General features: G+C 43.6%; 1 protein-coding gene across 4 annotated transcripts in view; it reads left to right on the plus strand.

Annotated features, from left to right (window-relative positions):
• Positions 1-17902, plus strand: part of LOC144154963 (protein FAM13A) — a 140332-nt gene that overhangs the window by 111912 nt on the left and 10518 nt on the right. For 3 of the 4 annotated variants that reach the window (XM_077686120.1, XM_077686119.1, XM_077686121.1), the window contains exons 8-21: positions 1161-1282; positions 2970-3022; positions 4635-4837; positions 6160-6333; positions 9749-9974; positions 10329-10419; positions 10515-10571; positions 12635-12697; positions 12895-12956; positions 13050-13108; positions 13639-13720; positions 15049-15245; positions 15801-16055; positions 16886-17043. In XM_077686120.1, coding sequence (XP_077542246.1) covers positions 1161-1282; positions 2970-3022; positions 4635-4837; positions 6160-6333; positions 9749-9974; positions 10329-10419; positions 10515-10571; positions 12635-12697; positions 12895-12956; positions 13050-13108; positions 13639-13720; positions 15049-15245; positions 15801-16055; positions 16886-17043 — 1802 coding nt within the window. The remainder of the gene's footprint in view (positions 1-1160; positions 1283-2969; positions 3023-4634; positions 4838-6159; positions 6334-9748; positions 9975-10328; positions 10420-10514; positions 10572-12634; positions 12698-12894; positions 12957-13049; positions 13109-13638; positions 13721-15048; positions 15246-15800; positions 16056-16885; positions 17044-17902) is intronic. The other variant, XM_077686122.1, reaches the window with a different exon arrangement.

A 17902-nucleotide genomic window follows, 5' to 3' on the forward strand; every position in this document is an offset into this window, starting at 1 on the left:
TGCTGCTAGCTTGTGTGATGGGTAGCCTGTGTGTGAAATGTTGAAGACTGTTGTGGCGTCAAATCACATTGTCAGCCATTTATATCTATGCAGTAATCGCTGCAGTATAAAATGAGTCAATGACACAATGCAGCCACAATTGATTGCATTTCCGCAAATTGGAGGGGCCATGAAGACAAAATACAAGTTCGTCTTATTCGAAAGATTTGGGATTTTATAGTTCCCCCAGGGGTTGTTTAGCAGCAAACGATGCTTTGTTCTCAGAGAAGTTAAATATCTTAACCCAAAATTTTAATTTGCGCGCTAAATCATGCGTTTCAAGACATCAGCGAGGACGTGCCTGCTATGAGCGGTGAAAGGTGTCCTCTCTTACCTTTTGTTTACTTTCCACCTTCATAGGTGCCGCCACAATACCACTCAGAGGTCGCTGTTCGCACTTGCCCTCTTTTGCCAGATTTGCTCCTGGCCACGGAGTAAGATGTAAACTGGAGCACCAACGAGCAGTCAGCTTCCCATAATACGTCATGAGTTCAGTGCGAAAAGTAGATGGGGTGTCGCATGCTTATTCTCTGTTTTCCTCATTATACAGCCTATTTTAGGGAAGTTTGCACTAATAGGGATGTTAGTGTTATTGAAACAAGGCAATCTTCCGAATGAACCAAACTTGAATTTTGTCTTCATGGCCCCTTTAACTTCAGTGTTTGAGGGATCGACACAAATAAAAAAAAAAAAATAAACGTGGAGGGAGAGCTTGACCTCTGAATGAGTGCAGGTATAATTTTTATTTGCTATTGGTCAGTTGTTGAACATATGCAAGTTACCATACAAAAAAATTTTGCCAGATTTATATTACTTCAGTGAAAACCGCAATGGCTTGAAAGTCTTTGACGAAGGCTGCACTGAAATTTTAACTAGGTGCAGTTTTTTTTTCTTTACAAGAATAGAACACGAGTTTTTTCGTTCTGGTTTTGAAATGCTACGTATGCTCCTATTTCTAATTGGGATAGAGCCCTTGAATCGGTCAACAAAACTGTGGCATGAATTCTATGGCTTTTCTGAAGGATAGCGCAGCAATGATTTAGCTCTTTGTCTGTATAAGACAATGCCAAGTTGAACATAGCATTTTAAAAAATTTGTTTTCCTTTCTTTCAACATTTTAGATTTCGGGCATCAGTGCGGCATCCATGCAGCCTCTCACTGTCGTCATCCCTCCCTTGGATGAAGCCATGCTGGCACTAAAACAGGATACACTTAGTGAAGTGCCCACTCTCATGATTGACAGGTGAGTGGTGCCCTCTCTGGACAATTTTTTCAGGCATTCCATTATGGTCCCTAAAAACGTACCTGCTCCGGGGCCCTCAGCCATGTCTCTTTCGGGATGGAAGCCACTGGGTGGCCAGCGTAAGGGTCGCTTGTAGTGCCCTGTCATTGCACTTGCTATGTTTGCCATTGGGGCATTTTTTAAAAACTAAATTATTGTTTTCATAGCTTTTTCTGTCTTTCTTCTCTGGCTTGTTGCTTTTTCTTGCCTGAACAAGTTTTTCTAGACATTACAAAGGTAAAAGAAAACAGTAGTGTCAACTCCATGGCTCATCTGTTTTCAGTAAATGATGCTGCTTTTTCATGTTTAAATTCTTAGAAAAACTTGTCCGAGCCACAAAAAGCAAGAAACCAAAGAATTAAGACAGAAAAATCTGCGAAAACAACAATTTAGTCCTTCAAAATGTCAGTGGCAAATGTGGCGAGCAGGGTTGCCAGGTCCTCGGAAAGAAAAGTCGCCAGGAAATTGCTGAAAGTAGCCGAAAAAGTCTCCACCTTAAAGTGAATGTTTCAAAAGGAGCCAGAAAAGATGCCATTTTCAGCAGAGCAATGCTAGTAAGTAGTTTTCACTACCTTCGCTGAAAAACTGCGGAAATTTTGAAAAGTAGAAATCTAATCACAAATTTTCATAGTTTGCTCTGGTGCGGGAAAGCAACAGCGATTGACTACTGCCCACAAAAAAACTAAAAGATGCAAGTTTAGATAAAGTATTCAAAGAATATCAGTAAGTTAGGATGGGCATTTGCTGCACAGCATGTTCTACCAGTTTCGCTGCCCTTTTTGCATTCCTGTGCCTATTATACATCGTCACACACTTCCCACCACTCTGCATAAAATGTAAAGCTCCCATAAACTACTGAAGCAATACACCTTGAACTACAGCGTTGCTTGAAGGCTTTGACGCTGTTCATACGATATCAGGTGCCGAATATTAAAAAGAGCATGGCAAATTTCAATTTGTGCCGGTAAGTAGCACTATACACTGGTGTGTTATAGTTAGTGACTGATTAGTTGGGTCCTATTTTAGACTTTGCCAGATAAATGTCATATGTGCCTAAAAGTTTGTTCTGTTCTGTTAAATCTGTCTCGATGAGTGAAATGCACTGAAAGGTCATATGAGGCCCTTTTTGGGGAAAGTGGGTGTCGCAAGGGCCTGCTAGTACCTGAAATCACCAATACTCTGAAGAGCCAAGAAGTAGCCAAGTCTCCACACTGAAATTCCAGTCGCCACGAGTCTCGAAAAGTCGACAGTTTGGCGACAAATAGCCAGACCTGGCAACCCTGGCAGCGAGTGCAGTGATAGAGTACTGCAGTTAACCGGTGTCCTGTTCGTCTGATAGCTTTCATCTCTGCCACAATACACCATTGTATAGGTAAACTGGACCAGATGGCAGACTACCTTAATTTCTAGAGAAGATTATTTTACCACGGTCGCTGTACGCGAGGCACTGCACTTGTATTGTTGGAAGCTGTGTAGGTAGTCTGTGTGAAACACCAATTCTTTTAAAAATGCTTATTAATTTGTGTCTCTTTTTGAACCTTCGAGAAAAAATTTTTGATCTGAAATTCTTTCTGAGCTTTTGATACTGCTTTATGCCTCTGTTTCTGCTAGTAAAGCTCTTTTCCTCCCTCACCCTTTTTATTTTCAGCTTGATTGATGACCGTTGCAGCCAGGCTGTTATATACAGGGTGACCAAAGAAGGTGAGTAAATAATGGAGTCCTTGTTTTAGTTTTACATGTGTACAGTGGATTTCCACACCTACTTTCCTTATTGACTATGACTTGTGTAGTTCAGTAGAATATGCTTTGGTGCTATGCATTTGCATATTGCTCAGTTTTGCTGGCAGTCTCCTGAAAAGTGTGTACCAATGAGTTTCTACATGTTTGTTGCTTGAAAGAATTGGAACAATTCTGGAAATGAATTTTCTGTGTAGAACAGCTTGGCTAGTCGCAGAAAAATTGTATTAACGTAATTTTACTGGTGACTTTAGCAGCCCTAGAATACCTTTGCTAGCCATCTTTTTTTGTTGTTGTTATAGTGATAAGTTTCCTGTTGCCAGCTCTCTCACTTGAGCAAAGTTGAAAGCCCAGAAATTGGGCTGTAAAAGCCTTGCCACTGCCACCTATGCAACAGGGATTTGCATGTCAGGCCTGCCAGTGAGCCAGAGTGCCATAGAAATGGGTTTATATGCAACTGCGAAAAGTTTGATCTGTTGAAATATTGTTTCAATTTTTTACGTAATGCTAAGATTGTGGTATTACAAAAAGAAATTGAGCATGCAAGTTATCTGAATCTGGGTGCATTCACAATTGAAACGGTGCAGCTGTACAATAACTGCAGTGTGTCAAATCTGGTGTCACAAATACTGCTGGGTAAGGAAGGCATCATACTTTCAGTTCACAAGTAATACCATCTGTATAAGCTAGCGTGCACTTGTGGCTCAGTTAACGCTTTCTGTAACATGAAGAAAAATGCCTGTTTCTTATAGTTTTATTTCCTTTTGTCTGAAGTGAGTATTAGGTCACTGTGTTATAAGATAATGGAGGTAAATAAACATGCTTATATGTAATGATAAATACTTGAAACCTCGGTTTTAAGTTTGAAAATACAAATGCAAAATGCCAATAAAAAAGTGCGATTAAACCTTCTGTTACGAAGTGTGTATAAACAATGGTACCAAAAAAATTTTTTGGGCGGCAAGTGCCAAAATGATAAGGACACTTTGTAAATGAGGCACGGGAAATTCCTGACACACTTTAAACATATGAATCTATTGTAGAAAGGCACAGATCGGGGTAGGAGAAAACAATACTAACTGATGAGCTACCACTGTCACTGAGCTACAATTGTCACTGTTTAACCTACAAGCCCAGCATTATCGCACTCATTACTGTTGAGACTGAATGGAAACAAATTGTCAAGTGTGCGACTATTTGCAAGCTCATGCGGTGCTTGCACAGATGGCCAAATTACCAGTGTAAAGGCAAGTTTTGTACCAACACCAAGCTGTATACTAGAGAGTGGGACGTGCCCAAGAGTGCCAAGGCTTCTGAATGTGGCTGGGCATCGGTGTTCAGTAAACCTGGTTGGGAAAGCATTGTCATAGTCTAACGCCATCACAATGGAACAGAAATTCGATCCTTTAGGAGGGGGGGAAGGGGGGGCGGGGAAGAAAAATTGTGTGAAACCTTGTACTGGTGGCTCTTGTGATAACAGTAGTATATAACCGTGTTGTGGAGTATTTTTAATTTTCATGTTTCAAGGTGTCATGCCATGGCAGTTAAGGCAGACGTGTGCGGATGCCCTGTGCAGGAGGCTCTGGCGGGGCCCCGGTGCAGAGTCGCAGCTGCAAACGCAAGGAGCGCAGGATCTCTGGTGAAGACCCCGTGGCTCCCCGGTCGAGCTCGGAGGAGAGGCCGGCTGCTGGCCTCCGTGTGGAGCCCGAGCTGGCCTCCCGCCGGTGCAGCAGCCACGAGGAAGTGACCACGCTGGAAGCAGCGCAGGGTTACTCCTCGGTGAGCAACTTGCGCGGCTGCGGTGGGAACCCGAGGGGCGCACCGCACTGCCATCCGAGCACCCAGCAGTGGTCGCACACGCGAGGACATTGATGCCCATTTGTGGCCTTTCATTTTCAAAGGAACCTCGATGCTCAGGCCCTTTCAGGCTATCGTCAAAAAACATTTGAAAGCTTCTTTCATAAGCTCCGTAAGGTCTGCCGAGCATGTACTGTAGTCTAATTGAGCCTGACAAATTTGAACATTTCTTCTGAGAGTTATGCTTCAGAGTATTAGAAGCATTGCCTATTCTGTTAATCTCCCATCATTGCGGCAAAATTGCTTGCCTGCGAGGACAGAACCAGTAGTGGGCAGTATGTTGGGATCACCAAGGTCCTGCTTGTGACCAGCCTATTTAGGAGGGGCAGGGTAATGTAGGTGTTGGTGCTGCTTGTGTATATTTTATACATGTGTACCCTTTTCACCATGCACTTTGTGCTGTCACTTTGAGCACTGCTTGAAGATCCCCTGACACTGTAACGACTCCGCCTACTTGGTGCCATTACGTTGGTAGTGAACTTGCACAACCGCTGCACTACTGCTGAGCCAATTCAGAACACTGAGTGTGGTCAAAATAGTGGCCTGTTTGCTGCACTTGTATTCGCTACAACCGCACATAGTAGCAGTAGCTACAATGCAGATCCTCGAGGCTGCACTAACTGTGGGCCATCTTCCGGATTTCGATGAGCACTGAACCAGCCTTATACAGCACTTTAAACAAAAAGAAGTGTTGGTTTTGATTCAAATAAATATAACAATATCTGTAGACTCTGTAGTAAAAAATCAATATACTGACTGTATCTTTGACGAATGTTCTTTTGGGATGGCTAGACATTTTTTTCAACTGAAACGACCAAATTAGGTTTTTCCATTGCTTTGTTTTTATTTGTATTATAAAAGGCACCTTCTTGTGTAGTTTGAGTGGGCAGCTGTTGCCCTGTTTTATTTTTTAGTTTATAGCAGCAGACTCTTAGATGCCTGCATGTTAGCGACAGCATGGTTGTGCAAGGGGCAACTTGCTCACATGCTGTACTGGGGACTTTGAAGTACTTTTTCTTTTATTTGCAGCACATTTGTGGGCAAGTCAAATTAATGCAGCGGTGATTAGTGCTGATTAAACAGCAAAGTGGGCAAGGAGAGAGAATCCTTGGTGGACTTTTTGTTTAACCTCACGCCCTAGTTTGACCACCTAATTTGCGAGAGGAAAAGGTGCTTTTTTTTTTTTTTTTTTTCCCCCCCCTTTTGCGGGGGCCATGGTTGTGACGAGTGTTGCCCTGTGGCAGATGGTGTCGGGAGGCAGTGGCCGGCCGGGGGCCCCAGGGGAGGACCCAAACCGGGACTTGAGCCCGCACCCACCACAACCCAAGAGGCGCGAAATCGAGACGCCCTCTAGCCCTTGCCCAGATAGCTCGCAGGAGTGGCACGAGGCTTGCCGGAGCGTGGATCGGCCTAATCCGGTCAGTGGCAGTGAATCTTTTTTAACATGAAATGTTCTTGGGCCATGCTCGGGAAGCAATTCGGGGTTGTCCGCTTGTGGTTGGTCAGCTCTCACCAACAGAGAAGCAGAGGGAGCACTGGTAAACACTTTGAGTGTTCACCAGTGTTCACACCAAAGCACAGTGAAGGAGGGAAAGTGTGAGAGGGAAGAAGAGCTGAAGAGGAAGGGAGGGGAGACGGGGTTTTGATTGAATTGGATGGGTCAAATCGCCAAACCAATCCAATCCAAATGTAGTAAGCAATTTGCTTGCTTAGCAACTGTGTTGTGGAAAAAAATGTTTAGCCATAAAGCTAAGCAAATAGTATAAAACCATTAGGGAAAACATTGCTGAGGCTAGCATTTCATGTATGCAACACTATTGTCCAGAGAGCAATTTACCATTCCCTAGCAGGCAATTCGACAATTTTTTCCTACCCCGATGCAGGGGTGACAAATGTTAGAATGCACTTTCATGCATGTACTCTGCCATTTAAAAGCAAACAAAAGAGGGAGGGTGGTTACTGTTTTAATGTATGCTGAAATACTGAAGCATGCAGCTAGGAATTTCATTTTCTGAGAAATGAGCCAAGGGGACTGACACGAAAAGAACACATTTCAGCTGTGCTTTGTCTCAGCAACTTGCTTTTCCTCATGTAATGAAACCTGTGTTGTTCTTAGTCTCTTTCGCACAGTACACCGAAATATGTATGTTAGCCTTGAATGTGCTCTATTGCAGTAATCAATTTTATTTTCTGTTGTTTCGTAATTCAGTAGGGACCCTTGACTTGCTTGCCATGTATTTTTTGCATGAAAATTGGCGACGCTGCAGTGAGCTGTAAGATGTTAGCCAAGGCCCCTATTCACACACAAGGCCCCTATTCACAAGGCCCCTATTCAAGGCCCCTATTCAAGGCCCCTATTTACTTCACAAATTCACGGTAAATTTGCTATGTTTTTTTGCGTAAGCAAAAGTTAAGCAATCAGTGACGTGTGCAGGTATAGCTATGACGACATGCCGTGTAATTTGATGCTTAGCTTATAAAGGTTGCAACAAAGCTATCACATATTGCGCATAGACGGCGTAAAAACACTTGGTATGTCGTATAAAAATTAGGACGGAAGCTGAGGCTGGCAAGAGAAATATTAAGGTTAAAATTGGTGTCAACACCACAAAGTGGTCAAGTAACATTGATACAAAAGCTACAAAAGCGAGCGAAAGGCATGTGTTAAGCAAGATAATGTCACACAATCTTTTATGTGGTATCTATTTCTTTCTTTCTTTCAATCGCTTTTAGTATCATAGTTCAAGTTTCTGCTTCAATGCAAGCTTTGTTGCGTTATCACCATCCCGACCGTCACCACCACCATACTAGCGTCTGCTGCTATCTTACAAGCGTGATTACAGAAAAAGCAGCCGTGACCATTGGTTGTATGACACGGCAAAGACAGCGAAGCGGCAAAGACAGCGAAGCGCTGCGCCTGATAATGGCAGAGCATACTAATGCCGCTGGTTCACTCATTCGTCAAGCTCGAGCACAATCAGCTGATTAATGAATAAAACAATCAGTTTGCTTAGTTATTTTTCTCTGATTTGATCATGTGACCCACCAGTTTACTAGAGGAGTGTGGACAAATGCTGTGCGTTGGGTTCTTTGTAAGGAGAGGCTTGTACTCCCCTCTTATGTTGCTGTTCGCCAAACAAATAATCACTGTTTTATTGCCAAACGCAAGAACAAAGTACAGGACATTATTTTTAGGCTCCATTAACACTAACTTAGGAACACTCAGAACAGTTATTTCCTTCGCTAGAAAACAGTTTTAAACTGCGCGTTTTGCGAAACTGCACCTGCTGCAAATTCATAGGCATTTTACAATGCCAAAGGTCGGTGAAATTTTTTGCCCTATTTTATGGCGACGGCAGCCGCCATTTGCAAGCTGTTACGTAGCATCACGTCACTTCTACACGGGCTGAAGTTGCCAACATGTGACATAAACGTTCCCGCCAACTGTTTATATTACGTCATGTCTTCTCAGCCAATCAAAGAGATAGTGTGACCTAGAAGTCATATTTTTGTTGAATAACAAAGACAGGCCTACGTTGTCATGTCCGCTGCATTTCGTCTAGTACTTTTTTTCCGGCCAAGAATTATGCGCTTTCAGTAAAGAGAAATAAGGCAAACTTCAGAACCTGTGCCAGTAAACATCATGAACCACTTTATCATGAACACATCATGAACACAACCACTTTATCAGCCGGAAACACGTGACCAAAGTTGAAAGCCAATCAGTCAAGGCTTCTGGTTAGTTCACAATTCACGGTGAATTTATGATGTCTTGGGATAGGGTCCCAAACCTTCACTGAGGCTAAGCAACATTTAGCTTTGGAGGGTTGCCCCCAAGTGGGCAGTTATGGGATTCGGTGTGTGAGCAACTTTTCAAGCAAAAGTTGTTTTTTTGTCACTAGACATTGCTGTTCAAGAAAGCCCTTTTAAATTCAATATTATGGCAGCATTGCAATGGTTCATTACTTATTTTACTGACCAACATACTTTAATGGCTGGCGCAGCTGTATTGGGGCGTCATTCTTAGCACCGCCGCTGTGAAGCAGCTAGTGGTACTTTTTATACTCTTCAGAATAACAAGAAAAACTTATTTCAGCAGGAAAACACAATACAACAAATTTAAATGGAAAAAAAAATTGACAATGGCTGTTCAATTCTTAAATGATGTCTTAGTGGCAAACGCACTAATTGCGGGAACGGGGCACTGCAGGTAGGCAGTTAGGGTACCTTGTCAGGCCGTTTTCATTCAAACCACGACATACTGTTCCTTGTTTGGGCGGCAGACCGGTAAATTTTCTAGGGATTATAATCATTGTAAAAGTGTTACTAAGCCCTGTCCCATATGTAGTTTCTACCTGAAATATATGTTTGTTTGTTCTGGATTGGATAACTTTAGTTAAGAATTAAGAAATACTGAAATATTGTTGGTTATGGAATAGACAAGTTTTATTGGAAATTAAAAATTCTTACTTCTTATGGGATAGACGAGCTTGTAGAAGGGGAGGATTGAAGTTCAACCCCTACAGTGCCCAGGATGAATGTGCTTCCGTCACTCTCCTTCTGCTAAAGCCCGCAGTGATGAACCACAGTTATCCACAGATGCTGAAATGCAGGCAGCATGTTTTGGATGCATCTGTATTTTGTGGACAGAGAGCATTGAATCAGACAAAACTTGCACTGTGGTCCTGTGGCGCAGTCTCTGTTGTTGGTGGCCCAGAGGCCAAAGGAAGTGCACCAAGTCATTGCCACCGCACCAAACTCGAGCACAGGGGGACGTTTCATGGCTCCTGACTAGAGAAATGGTCCCTGATGTCTCGCATTTTCTGGCTGCAGCGGCACTTGCAGGATGTCCAGTACCAGGATGCACAGCCCATGGTGACGGACAAGGCCTCCGTGGACCGGCCTGTGGGTGACGTTGAAAAGCCATTTGGGTTGGCCAGCTGTGGGCGCGAGGCTGTCGCCAGTCCGGAGGACAGAGATGGCTCGGTGCCCAACACACCCAACACCCTGAGCAAGGACAACATCCCTCCACTGGACCTCGACAGCTTCCGGGAGGAAGGTCCGCAGCATTCTTTTGCTCCACTGGCATGTCGTCCTTGGGTTTGATGAGTAGGAAACAAAAGTAATCATGTGGCTGTCATGTGGCTGTCACATAAGGCATGGAGACCTCTTGGACTGCTGGCTTCATGTCTTCTTTTTGTGTGGGCAGTGAGGAGGATGAGGACTCTTTTTGGAGGTCTTGTGAAACAGGCATCATGAACATGCATGCAGGGGGCTGCAAATGGGCTGAGCCCTACTTCAACATTGTCAGTCTCTTCATAAGCCCTCTCTGCATTGTTTCCCATAGTGTGCAATTTATCACTCACAGTTGTGAAGGCCGGCCAGTTTTCTTTATCCTGTGGTTTTGTTGCAGAACCGGTTCTCTCGGAACATCGGTTTAGCTGGCCCATGGTGCAAGCCCTCGCTGACGAAGAGCCAGTGATGCCATATCTCCAGAAAGCTAAGTAAGTTCCCAGGGTTTGTTTTATTTTGTGCATATGATTGCTTGTCCTCTTGGTAGTAGCTTCTGTGGTTTTTATTGTGGCCTTCTTTGTTCCAGCTCATATGAAGCTCCCCTGTCTCCCAGTGCTTACAGGAGTTACCTGTCTCATCGAAGGTGAGCAACACAGCATTACGCTGCACTACGTAATGCTGCACCCGCATTTCTAGCACTTTGAGTACATGTATCTCAAGGCGGCAAAGAAGATTGAGCCCCTGTATTTGTTTTGGGCCAGTTGTAGTTAAAAGATTTTCCATTTTGTTGGTGCCACTCATAAATAAGGAATGATATGTGTAAGCAGCTGGCAGCCAGTATCTGCCGCAGCATCTGCTGAAGCTCACTGTAGCGTTATTATTTAAGTCATGCACATAAGCTGTGGACCAGTTGATTTCCAGTTGGGACCAGCTCAGCGGAAGACTAGCTTATATTTTCGCCTGGGTTAACGAAGATTGGCAGGAAAGCTTGCAAGTAGCATGGGCCATGCACTTTCGCACTTCAGTAAAGGGTATCGAGTATTTTACCCGCACAAAAATGAAATTAGGGAAAGCACTGTTCAGCTCAGCTGCGAAATGAACGAGTATTGCTTTGAGCTAACTTGCATGGTTCTTCCCAGAGTCCGTGTCCAGCTAAATGTGTTGGTCTTAGCATTTTTTAGAAACTGTTCTTTAAGGATGGAGGGAAGGTTCATTTCGTGGGTTCATCAATCATAGTGCAGTCAGTTCTTGCCTTCAGTAATGCTACTTTTGCATTTTGTTGTTTTTCTACATAGTGCATATCTCTTTTATGTACTGATGGCATATAGGGAAAAGGCTTTGTGGCTATGGGTTTTAGGGGCGCTACAGTGTTTTTATGAATTCAAGGAAGTCCACTGGCACTGATGGCATCGTGGCTGTGGTGATAAATCCTTGTCGTGGCATTTAATTTTGTTCAAATATTAGTGATTGGATGCAAGGATTTTTTTGTTGTTTAAGTACTATAGCTTATACTAAGACATCCTAAGACATACTAAGCTATATACACAAGACATTGAACTGTACTGATAAAACTAGTTTTTCGTATAATGCTGTGCTTTAAAAAGCGGCCAACAGTTGAGGCATAATATTGACATTTATATGCTCTGTGTACATTAACAGCAATTTTTTAGAACCTGAGTACTCTTTTTTTTTTTTTTTTGCATTATGAAATCAACAGTCAGTTTACTGGGCTTGGAAAGAGCGGTAGATACAGTCGACTCCCATTAACATGAACTCCTCGTGGACTGCAAAAATCTTCCAAATTAACAATTTCCAGTGAAACGAAAAGCACAAGAACAGCATTGTTATTAGTCCACAACAAATCTCCCTTCTTGATTTTGTTCAGAATCTCGACTGTCATTGCCATTTCGAGCGTACGACACGGGTTGCCCTGACAGTTGAGAATTATCGCTAAAATCTAAGCCTGATGCATCCACCACACAAACTGCTCGCACTGTGCGCAACAAAGTTGATGAGGCTGGCGTGAGTTTCAACCGAACCGCCGCTTTATCGACTGTGTTCTGCCTCAGTTGTGGTGGTGCTGACATAGTGCAGAGCACGGTGGTGTTATGACGATTAAGATTTTGAATTTTATCGAGAAATGACGGTCATCTCGATGCTTCCTATTCAAAATAACTTCCAATTAACCAATATAATGGGTTTTAGCTTTGAATTACGAGCGATTTCTTCCATTGAGTTGCACGTAAAATTGCCAGGAGCAGAGCATTACTACTTCTAATTAAGCAACTTCGAATTATCAAGAGTTGACTCTATCTCTGAACAACCAGGCAATTGAAAAAAAATCAATTGGAGGGGGGGGGGGATGTACTGAGGGCTGTGCAAGCAGCCAAGGATATTAGTTATAAATGCTTGTAGTCATACATACTTGCAAAAATGGTATTTGAAGGCAGTGTCTTATTATAGACTTTAGTTTTCGTTGAAGTGAAGTGGCTTGAATTTGCTTGGGACATGCTGAACACATTTGGAGTCAGTGCTTAGCAAGGGTGTAACACTACTTACGCTGAACATATTTTAAAGTACTCCCTTATGGTTCATCCTATAGTGCCTCTCAAACTATTCATGGTGAAAGGCCTTTCACAGACCTGCTTTATCATAAATGGAGGGCTTGCTACTTTAAGGTAACACAACCTCCTGTTTGGTTTACAGCCTCCACCTGGATCCAAACTTGCCGCCATCCCCCCCTGTTGAGCAAGATGAGTTTCTCAAGCTGTAAGCACAATTTTGGGTGCCCTCTTTGAGCAGCATGGCTTTTTCGCAGTGAAAAGTTAGTTGTACATCCGTTTTCATGCTATCCCTACTGCATGTTCAGTGCAAAAGCAGCTTAGCCTTTACATGTCTGGTAGTGAGCAAATGTGTACTGTGCACATGACAGCTATTTTACAAGCAGTGTCTGTGTTGCATTGCAGGAACTTTAAGGAAGAAGAGGCCAGCCAGGCGACTGTGAAGCAGCTGTCCAAAAGAGTGCATTGTAAGTTTTGTGACCTGGCTTGGGAAAACTGTTTTTTTCTCCTCTTGTGGCTACGTTTGCATTTGACGTACTTTTTATTTGGTTGTCCCGTAGGGCTGAAGAAGAAAGTGAAACAGTTCGAAGAGAATTTTGAAAAAGAGCACGGATACCGGGTACGTATGCGGGCACTACATTCAGCAGTTATTCCTTCTTGAAAATGTGCTCCAAAGGTCAGGTGACATCATTGGTAGCTTCTTAAAACTCTGCATTTACTCAGCACATAACAAAACCATACATAAGATATTTCGCCACCTATGTGGGTGGCATCGTCAGTAATAAAACATCAGTTTTCTTGCTGACGATGCTACCTGCATGGATGGTAGAACGGCTTGTGCATTGTTTCGTTATATTTTGAGTAAAGCCAGAGCTTTACTTAGAAACTTCCTTCTTAGAAACTTGCATTAGTACAACAATAACAAAAAAACTGAACGTAACCTGACTGGTGCATGATCAGGCTCGTAATTTTAGGTCCTTGCGGTTCATAAAACAGTTGGAGCTCAATTAATGCACCGTGAAAGAGGAGTGTCATTTACGGAGACTTCCGTTTGCGGAGAAGTCATCCATAGAAAAGTGTGCAACTATGTGGCCTTATTTTGTCTACCCTAACTTTTTTTAATGAGCACCGATTGTACTCTGCTTGCAGCCATCTCATGCTGAGAAGATGAACCATGCTGAAATGAAGAGGACGCTTCTTGAACTCAACAAATTGCGCAAGGATTTGAAGAGTAAGTCACTCGTACTTTGGTAGTACGTATTGTGAGCTGCTAGTGGCACAAAGTTGTGTTTAAAATGTGGTTTCTGAGAATTTGGTAGAAGTGGTACTATAATTAAATTTAGGGGATGATAAAAGTCGGCAGTGTGTACAGAAGTCCAAGTAGTCCCTAGTGCTGTTAAATGTATTCTGTGTGGTAGGCCTGTTTAATTTGCAAGGTTCTGCTTTGTTGCTAAGGTAGTTTTAGGAACCTGGTAGGTAAAGCATGTGCATGTTAATGTGAAGCCCTGTTTTTCTTGCTTCATGTTGATTCTTCCCAGTGCCTGATTGCTGTGTAGTTATATGTTATTTTGGATGCATCTTTTTCGTTGTACAGGCATCCTTTGTTTATTTCATCGGTCCCCTCTATAATACAAACAAAAAATTGAGTCCAATCGCAAATTTGCTACGTGGAAACAACTGAAGTGAAGTTTTTTTGGGGTTTAGTACTGAGTCATGGCAATTGGAAAGCAACCACTTGTGACCAGTCGGTTTTTTCAAGCATTGACACCAATGCACCAACTGCAGTGTGGCCAAACGGTTGCAAGGGCTGGCCGACTGCATCCATGAGGTGATAAGCAGTTGGATACGACAGAATGCAACTGGAACAATTGATAAAACCATTTGAACCCAGTTTTTTTTTTTTTAATATTGATGGGATAGGCTTGGTAAATGGCTTTCTGATATGGTCAAAAAGGCAGTTGAGAAGACGTGTAAATGAGATTTTATTTATTGGTAGTTACACGCTGGCATGCACTGAAGTATTGACGTCATGCTATGATGCTATGTCATGCTATCATGCTAGGTCGTCATGCTATCATGATGTTTATGATGTCGTCATGTCCTCATGATCATCATGACGCTCTCATGATGTCGTCATGCTATCATGCTATGTCATGAAGTATTGACGTCAGCCGATCCCCCGTCAAATGCAAAAGCTCTACCATTGAATTCGCCTAAACATCTTGTATTCATACTGCTGTCACTTCCATATTTGCCCTATCTCCATCTAGTTTATGTTGCGACATTATGAAACATGTGAAGATGATTCACTCCATATTGTTTGTCAGCGTCCGAGCTGTTCTTAAGAACCGTCAAGTTTTCTGCCAAGAAGCAAATATCTTGAGCCAGGTCCAATCATGCTAAATATCTGTTTTTCTCCTGTTCTGTCTTGCTTGTCTATTGGCCCTCCCCTTCTCAGAATCCTTCCCTACTCCCCTCTTCAGCAAAGTAACCCGTAAACACTAACATATTTCGGCAAACAACTATAGTTTTCTTTTTTCTCTTTTGTCACACTGACAGATTTGAAGGAGGAGAACAACCTTCCAGAGCCTGCCTACCTGAGTTTTTCATCGTGGAGTCGGGACTCGCTCAGAGGGCTGCTTGACCTGGATGATGGCTCAGCCAAGCCAACCCACGTCATGGAGAAAGCACTGAATGACACCCTCTTGTCCCTGGCTGAAAAGCGCAGGGTGGCTCAGCGTCCAGACAGTGTGGATGTAAGCCCCGCAAATTTTCCTGTGCTGTCTAGCCAATGCAAGCAGTTGGAATATTGCAACATGAGTGGGGGTTAGTTACCTACTCTGTTAGAGATTGAAAGGCAACTCCTAAAAAAAAAAAAAAGCGTGGCGCATATTTTATATTCTTCCTTTTCTTTTTTCAAGTTTGGAAGCGGAAGCATCTGTCGCTTGGAATTAGTGGAATGCAAAGTAATCTAGCAGTTTTCTGTTGTCTTTACTGTAGCAAAGTGCTCTGTTTGTTCCATTTTTTGCATCACTGATTGCAATGACTAACCTAGAATGCTGCATTGATGTTGCTGATCGGAGTGGTCTGTTGTGCGTGGCAGCAAAAAATTTGGAGGGCTGACTGCAGAGCGAATGTGGTGCATGTTTACAATCCTAAGTAGGGGGTTGCATGTCCTGCCTGAAAGTGGCCTAGGCAAGGGCAGTGTTTGTTTATCCGTGGTAGTCACTGCGCTGTCTTTAGGGTCCCGCTTCGGGGGGCCTTTGGTGTGTGGGGCGTCTGTGTGCAGCTGGTCTGTTGATTGTGTGCAGGACATGACGCGTGAGCAAGTGCTGGAGGAAAAGCTGGCGCTGCAGAAGGCGCTGTTGCGTTTTGAAAGCCTGCACGGCCGTCCTTCGCGGCGCGCCGACCGCAACCTGATGCGGCCCCTGTATGACCGGTACCGGAGCGTCAAGCGCCTGGTGGGCAGGAACCCCCTGGCCAAGGGCAAGGACTCTGAGCTGCAGCCCATCTTGGAGCACGTCGCCATGAACTTCACCTCCCCACAGCCCCGGTCCCCGCCCCAGGTGGGCTTCTCCCCCGTCCTTCTAGGGGAAATGTTGGTCGAGCAAGCAGTCGCCTTAGACAATTGCTGTCGGGACGAACATTCAGCTGTAAACATTCATGTTGTTTGGTATGACATTTTGCCAGGAGCACACACACTACACTTGCAAGCAGGTCATTTCTTGGGTGTGTGTGATTTAGTGTTGCACATGCGAGACTGTAGCTCCTATCTTGCAAGGAACCCTGGCAGCCCGACACAATCCCTTTATGGCACACATCGCATCCCAAATGAACTTTAGTGGGTTAAACACAATTTGAATGCTGAAAAGCATCACAGCATTTTATCAGACTAGCACTCAGGCCACATTGAAAGCTTGTATACAGAGTTTGCTTGTATACAAAGTTTACTTCCAAAGTTGAAACTGATCTGCCTTTGAGTAAGCTACAGTTAATGAGGTGCCACTGGCTTTTTTTTCCTAAGCAAGCCCTCAATGGCTTAAGACACATGCTGTTGCTCGCATATGTTAAAAAATGTGCAGGCCCAGTTGAAAAACAGTCCGTGTAAAGTTTCAACGTCGCAAGCTCAGACGAATGGATGTAAAGCTGCGAGAACCATTCATGCCGCAAGTTTCTGATATTTAGTAATAGTATTTATGTCTTCGCTGTATCTAGACTTATCGTCGACAGGTGAAAATGTGTGGGAAATGTATTTATTTTGTCCTTGGTATCAGTCCATGTTATACATGGGGAGCTTTGCTACGCATTTCTGCCCTTAGGGGAACAATTGTGGGTGGCCCAGTGTGTTGTGTCAGCTTGCACTGCCTGACTTCGAGTGTGTACACTTGGGTGGCAGGAGCTCGAAGAAGGCGTGGAAGCGGTGCCCTCCATTTCGTCATTGGCACAAAGTGAGGCTGACATGGAAGAAGCAGTCGCCAGCAAGCCTGAGGTGGACGAGCCGCTGCCCATGGTGCTGGGGAAGTGCAGCGACTCAAACTTGCACGAGCTTCCCCTGTAAGTGCCGGCCTTCGTTCAGATCACTTCCGATAAGCGGTGTGAATGTATGTGAAACTTTGAATGCAAGTCATCTAGCTGGTGTTACTTCATTCATGTTTGATTTTTGACCTTGTCAAGCATTTCATTTTGGCCGAGTGTGGGTGTAGTCTAGCAGATATTCAGGCTCGGCAACCGAGAATGAATGTCGGCATTGGTGAATGTGAAATATATATGCACGTTGCAGTGTCCCGTTCATGTTTATTGTAGCCTGGGAGTACGTACACTTGTGAATGGCATTGCTTGCTTTAAAACGTAACGCAGGCGCTGACTGATTTCTATTCTAGGTGCTGTTTTTCCAGATTTCCCAATAATTTGGGTGTTTTTGCGGGAGCCGTCTAGTGTTGTATGGGCAAATTTTCAATACCCTTTTTTTTTGGACCGTGCGATTATTCAGTTATTCATATTTATTGTCACCTTCTGGATCAAAAAATTGGTCGACTGTGTTTCTATCTCATCTGATTGCAAAATTTTAGCATTGAGTTCAAGCTGTCCGTGTGAAGAGATGAATTTCTGTGGCCTTCTTTTTATAATAGTGCGGTCAAAGTTTTGAGATCCTATCGTTCATTATGGCGAAATGATTACAATTGTGGAAAGAATGTGGGCAAAATCCCACTGCAGGCCTGAGCCCAGTTCTTGTGCTTTATTTTTGTTCTGAAAAGCCGGTTGATTGGTGAAGCTAGCAAACAACCATGCTTCTTAGTAGAGCAATTTGTGGGGCACTTTCACATGTAATTTTGTGCCTTGCATAGTTGTGGGCAGTTTGGATTCATATTTGTGGATATGTCTGTAATTACAAACTTCTACTTTTTTTCTCCTT

The sequence above is a fragment of the Haemaphysalis longicornis genome, unplaced genomic scaffold (genome assembly GCF_048455015.1).
Source record: "Haemaphysalis longicornis isolate Haplotype H1 unplaced genomic scaffold, Haemaphysalis longicornis Haplotype H1 scaffold_1, whole genome shotgun sequence".
In the NCBI taxonomy this organism is placed as follows: domain Eukaryota; kingdom Metazoa; phylum Arthropoda; class Arachnida; order Ixodida; family Ixodidae; genus Haemaphysalis; species Haemaphysalis longicornis.